The sequence below is a fragment of the Condylura cristata genome, unplaced genomic scaffold (genome assembly GCF_000260355.1).
Source record: "Condylura cristata isolate star-nosed mole 26May11 unplaced genomic scaffold, ConCri1.0 scaffold00016, whole genome shotgun sequence".
NCBI classification, from domain to species: domain Eukaryota; kingdom Metazoa; phylum Chordata; class Mammalia; order Eulipotyphla; family Talpidae; genus Condylura; species Condylura cristata.
In genome coordinates this window covers 1,889,726-1,896,301 of record NW_004567117.1, presented here as the reverse complement: position 1 = coordinate 1,896,301, position 6,576 = coordinate 1,889,726, and the positions used below count along the sequence as shown (strand labels likewise).

At 44.0% G+C, this 6,576-nt stretch overlaps 1 protein-coding gene across 1 annotated transcript in view; it reads left to right on the top strand.

The window, feature by feature from the left end:
• The first annotated feature begins 31 nt into the window (after positions 1-31).
• The window catches only part of TUBB6 (tubulin, beta 6 class V), an 18,054-nt gene continuing 11,509 nt past the window's right edge, over positions 32-6,576 (top strand). The window contains exons 1-3 of the mRNA XM_004683726.2: positions 32-174; positions 538-646; positions 2,131-2,241. Of these exons, the coding sequence (XP_004683783.1) occupies positions 118-174; positions 538-646; positions 2,131-2,241 (277 nt within the window). The 5' untranslated portion in view covers positions 32-117. The remainder of the gene's footprint in view (positions 175-537; positions 647-2,130; positions 2,242-6,576) is intronic.

The window sequence follows — 6,576 nt, the reverse complement described above, 5'->3', positions numbered from 1 at the left end:
CCGGGCTGCGGGTGGGGGGAGGGGGCCAGCGGAGGGTCAGCCTGCGAGAGCCCGCGGGGGCCGCAGTCGTCTACGCCGTCCGAAGAGCGCGTGCGGGAGCACCAAGCAGCCCTCGCCATGAGGGAGATCGTGCACATCCAGGCGGGCCAGTGCGGGAACCAGATCGGCACCAAGGTGAGCCAGGCTCGCAGGCCGGGACGGGCTGCCCCCGCGGGTGGGCAGTTTTTGGGCCTTCGTCCCCTAAGGTGAGGACCGCCGGGTGCACCCCCGCTCCGTGCCCCTAGCTCCTCCGAGCCCTGATCTGGAATTCGCGGCACCCAGGAAGTGTCAGAGGAGCAGCGCGGCCCGCGAGGGAGTGGCACAGTGGGGTCCCGTCCACTCCACAGCGCCCCATCCCTGCTGGGAGGTGCCCGCCGGGCTATGGCATTCCGCCGCAGCGGCCTCGAACCTCCCACCGGGTCCGGACGGCCGGGTGGTGGGCGGCGGGCGGGGCGCTCTGGACTCCGGATTCTGACCTCTGTCCTCTCCCTGCAAAAGTTTTGGGAAGTGATCAGCGATGAACATGGTATCGACCCGGCCGGAGGCTACGTGGGAGATTCGGCGCTGCAACTGGAGAGAATTAACGTCTACTACAATGAGTCATCCTGTGAGTAGCTAGGCGCGGCCGGGTGTCGGCCATCCCCCGCCCCGACCCTGCCACCCCCTCCCCGACGCCGGCGCTCCCCTCCCAAATCTCCGCTGTCCCTCTCAAGCCGGCCCTACCCCAGCAGACTTCAGCAGTCCCCTCCAGGATCCCTTTCATCCTGGGCGAGGCATCGCACCTCTGATCTCCGTGCTGGCACTCAGCGCTGCCTTCAAGCAAGGCGACTTTGCGGTAGGAAAAGTTCTCCCGATATATAACAGGATACTCGGCTCCTCCCTCGCTCCCCCTGGGGCGGGAAATCCGCCGGCAGTTTATTTCAAACATGGCTTTGGGCCTATCAGGGTCTGAGCTCTTGAACCAGACAATCCGTTAGTGTTGAGAAGTTAACTTCGTGGGTCATAAATGCCCCTCCAGTTTAAAATGTAACTCCTAATGGAGGTTCTTGGAAACTTGGAATACACTCCCTTAAGTGACTTTTCTGGCCCCTTGCAGCCCTCCAAGTACACCACACTCCATAAAGCTGAAACTACCAGCAGTCAGGTTAACTGGTGGATTTCAGTAAGATTTCCAGGCTGTGGTTGATCCAGGATGGGAATAACATGCTGTCCTGGATACTGGGTGTCCACTGCAGCTGCCTGTTATTTTGTTGCTATAACAACTTTGATTATACAAATGATGCTCACTCTTCACAAAACAACAAAAAGCTAAGACATGGAAAGAGCACCCAGAACATGACAGACACCGTGCGCACACATGACATGTCCTGGTCACTTGCTGCTTACCCACCAAAAGCTGGGAAAGGCAGAGGATACATACATCACTGTATACATCAAGCAGCTGTGACAGTCTGAAGGAGGGCAGTGAAGGTGAACTTTCTAGATAGATAGAACTTTCTAGCATGGAGGAAATTTCCAGTAGGAATACATTGTACTTCCTAGTCAGTGTTTGATCCAGGATGATGACTTCCAGCCCCAGGAGTTGACTCAGAGCTGTCATATTGCCCCTGTCCTCACTGGGAACAGTCTCGCTCCCATTTAGTGTTAAGTGTGTGTTACAAATGAAAATGTCCCACAGCGACATTCTTCATTAATAGAGTTATCTTCTGGGAATCATATCTGTAAATGAGGTACTTGAACTGAACCATGGGTGTCTGGATGTGGGGTGAGGGAGGTGACACATAAAGCTTATTTCCATGGGCCCAACTTCCCAGCAGGAAAGAAGTGCCAAAATGAGCTGGAAAATGTAAGAGCAGGAAGTCAGGAGATCAAAACTCACCCTGCTATTCCTGGAGCTTCCTCTGCCCAGCGTGCCTGGGCTCGCTTCCTCCTCTGAACAATTCATAGGCACCGCCCATGGCTTAGTTCTAAGGCACCAGGTGCCCTTTTGGGAAACCCCGTTGCATGTGCTGTAGCTACTGGGACTTGCTACTAGAAGGTCTTTCTCCGAAAACTGAAAGTAACCCTGGTGGGTGGGCTCTTCTCTTCCAGCTCAGAAATACGTGCCCAGGGCTGCGCTGGTGGACTTGGAGCCGGGCACCATGGATAGTGTGCGCTCTGGGCCTTTCGGGCAGCTCTTCAGGCCAGACAACTTCATCTTTGGTAGGTCCTGTCTTTCCAGCTTTCTTCTCACTTTTTAAATGCCACACTAATTTATGTGCAAGATTAAAAGCACCCCATGACATAGAAAAGCTTGAAACGGGAATCAACAGTCCTCACAGCCTCCTCCCTGGCTGCCTCTTTTTCTTTAAGGTAGGGACCGCTCTATATCTACATGAAGTGTTTATACTGATAGTTCTTGATTAAAAGAAAAACAAAACAGACATTGATCTATCTCTCCCTCTCATAATAAAGTTAATTCATCATTTGTTTTATTTCCTATATTGGTTATTATTAGCTTTAGTGAGTTTATATGTTTTTTTTTTTTTACATCACTATAGACAGCTGTTAAGCTTTCTTTCTAAAAACTGGTGCCATATGGTTTGGTTTTATCAAAACTGAGGAAATCCTCCTCATTCCCACTTCTTCCACCCTAAAATATTGATAACAACCCCTATTCCTCTGTAAACTGATAAAACAAACTATATCATAAAATGAAATAACCCTGTTAGTTTTACCAGTCTCTATCATTCTGGAACCATGAATTTTAAGAGTCAAGGTTATATCAAAACATAAGAGAAAACAGAGTTTAGGAAGATTTTATTAGTACATGAATTGATTATCTTATGGGGCAATCAGCCAATGATCTGTTAGAAAAGTGACTCAGCAAGCTTAATTCACAAAGCCTTTATTAGTCCTCTGGGCGTCATCCTTTTTTCCTGTCACTACAACAACTCACATAATCATAAGAGTAACAACTTTTTCAAGGGGTTGTGTTTTTTTTTTGGTTACCTGCAATATTTCAAATAGACCAAGACTAGGCTCTCTGGTGTCCCTTTTCCACATTACAATTTAATAATCTACAAATGGAGACATTTTAGTTCTTTACATTTTGCTGAGCTAGGCTTTTTTTTCTTGGAGATCATAATTGGCCCCAAGCAGAGATGCTTCTAGACCCTGCTGCCCAATATGGTAGTCACGGCCACATGTAGCTATTTAAATTTGAGTTAATTAATGTGAAATAAAGTTAAATCAGTTCCTCAGCTGTGCCAGTTATATTTCAAATGCTTGGCATATTTAGCCTAATCAGTGTAGACAGAGCTACCATGCTGGACAAAGTTGTGCCAGGACAGCTTCATCATTGCAGAAAGTTCTGTGGAGAGCAGTGTTGAAGGCCTTAACAGAGATATTCTCCTCAGTTAGGAAAATGAAAACCTACTATATAAAAGTGGCACTTACAGCCTTCTATTTTCAAGGTCCAAGCAGGATGGATGAAGATTTGAATGTTTTCCATCTGACAAATTTAATATTAGCTACTTTATGTTAATTTACATTATTTGTCAAAAATTGCTACTTTAACTATTGAGTAAGAAATGTGCTTATGGGAAAATTATTATCAATAAATACTTGTTAATCAACAAACACTATCTCAGTGCCTGGAATTAGGGAATCTTTTTAATGAATTAGGGAATCTTGTGGCTAATACAGACTTAAAGGTACTATGAATGGAAAATTAAATGTATCATCAAAATCTACATTCTATCCCTTTCCTCAGAAGATATCAGGTAAAGATGGTTTAATTGAGGAAAACAGATAATCCTTCTATTATTTAAACCACAGATATTTAGAATGACTCATACACAGTAAATGCTTGATAAATATTGGCAGCATTCCAGGAATGCAAGGATGGTTAACGTTAAGAAGTCTGTTCATAGATTCTAAAAAATATATAATTGATTCAGGTTGTGTTCTTCATTTGTAGAGGACAAAAAGTAATTGGGAGTTAAGGGAAGTAAGCTTGAGTAGGAAGGAATTTTCTTTATTTAGGGATTATACACCAAACCTACAGCAACATCATATTCACTATTGAAACATTAAAATTATTCAAAAAAGTGAGGTATATTGTCTCATCAGTTATTCCATGTTCTGAAGACTCTAGCTAGAAAACCAAAAGCAATACAAATAATTTAAAGGAAGAGACAGAATTGTTATTTGTATATGGAAAAATTATCTTGGAATATCCAAACAGGCTTTTAGCTGAACAATGCCCAGGACTTATAAGACCTCATTAAATCATTTAAACACAAGATAAAACTCAGACATTTTTGCTACAAGGTGAGCAAATATTAATGATTTACCAGGAAGTGTGCAGGAGTGGATTTCCCAAGATCACTGTATTTCTGGTGCTAAAACTGGTACAGTCCAGGCAAACTGGGACAAATTGATCACCCTAAAGCAATAATCAATTATAAGATATAATGGAAATATATCCTCCTCACAATAGCAATAAAGATCTAGGGACAAAATTTACTAGTAATTAGGAGTGAATGGGAATTAACTAAAATGAGTTAATTATATTTCTTTTATCAGATTAGCAAAGTATTTTAAAAACTGCTAACAGCTAGTGTTGCAAAAGGTATAAGGGGAAATAACAGTTTTAAACCTGGTATATTTAGCAAATCAAGAATTTTTCTTTTCTTTTTTTTTTTTTTAAAGATTTATTTATTTATTTATACAGAGCTGGGGTACAGGCCAGAGATGCGGAAGGTGAGAGGATTCACCAGAGACAGAGCGGGGAGCAGAACAGGCAGATGGACGAAGTCCACTGCTGAGGGGAGCAGTGGGCGGGTCAGGAGAGGTCTGCCACGCCATGTGGATCTCCTCTGGGGCAGGCGGGGATCGAACTCATGCGGAAGTGGCTTTAGCTTCTTAGTGCAGTGCTTTAACCCGCTGCGCCACCAGGGAGGGCCCGAATTTTTCTTTTTTTAAAGATTTATTTATTTATTCATGCAGAACTGGGGTACAGGCCAGAGATGCGGAGGGTGAGAGGATTCACCAGGGACAGAGTGGGGAGCTGAACAGGCAGATGGACGAAGTCCACTGCTGAGGGGAGCAGCGGGCGGGTCAGGAGAGGTCTGCCACGCCATGTGGATCTCCTCTGGGGCAGGCGGGGATCGAACTCATGCGGAAGTGGCTTATGCTTCTTAGTGCAGTGCTTTAACCCGCTGCGCCACCAGGGAGGGCCCCGCAAATCAAGAATTTTGATCTAATAGTTTCAGTGCAAAGATTTTTCCCTGCAGAAATGTCTGCACATTCCCCAAGGAAATTGCATATTGATCTCTGACAGACCTGAAATCTTTTGCACACCCTCGAGGGGTATCTGAGAGCTCTGGATCCCCGACCACCAGATGGGATCACTGTCACTTCATGGCACAGCTGTCTTATTGTATTAGCAGCAATTAGTTCTTTCTGGACTGTCTTGTTGGGGTGATGAGTTAGAGTAACCAAAAAGGAACACAGAAGTGGGTGGAGGGAAAACTTGGCAGCTGGTTTCAGTTTTGCCACCCTTGGTGTAGCCTTTTCTTCTCTGGAGTGTTCAGCTTCACAGTGTGTGGAGCAAAGGGCTTCCCAGGGAACACCTTTGTGTCCAGGCTCCTGTAAGAATCTGAAAGACACAGGGCTTGTCTCTTCCTCCATCCTCTCCATAAAAATGCACCTTTATACAGAATTCTGCTAAGTTTTTTTTCTCAAAGTTTTGATGGATTTCTGGTAGAAATCTAAGAGAATAAAGTTATTGAACCTGAATTACAGCTGACTGCCTCTACCTTGGTCTCAGCTCACTTTACTCAACAAGATGAATGTATTTCACCATCCAGAAATAGACCTCGTTTTGATAGGCAATATACATATGTACATGGTACAGAATTTAAGATGTGGTGATTATGCAGTGGGAAATTCATGTTTCCTTTCTCTATCCACTCAGTTCTCTGCTCAAGTCATGTTGCCAGTTTTGAGGGTTCCTTCCTTAAGCTTGTATTTTGCCATGGAGATAGCCATGGAATGTGGCCAGTTAAAACACAAAGTCAGCTGACAGCCTTGATGCTGTTGTGACTGGCTCCTGGGCTCCTGAATCTGAAAAAGAAGTACAGTAAGAGGTATAGTTGTCATTGTCTCCTAAGAGGGACTATAGTGAGCTTTTAGAAAGCTTGTGTTCATTTGTTTTGACTTTGTTTTTTCATAAAAATTAATCAATAATTGCATTATTAAAAATTAAACACAGTAAAAGTTTTCCATATGCTTGTCATGGCATAATTGTTGGCATGAGGTATATATTCATTTCTTTTTGCTGATATTCAATAATAAATTTTATTATTTTCTTTTTTTCCCACTGAATATTACCTTATTAGCTAAATTCTACATCACTATGCAGCTTCTAAAGTCTATAATTTTTTTTTAAAGATTTATTTATTCATACAGAACTGAGGTAAAGACCAGAGATGCGGAGGGTGAGAGAATTCACCAGGGACAGAGTGGGGAGCAGAACAGGCAGATCGACAA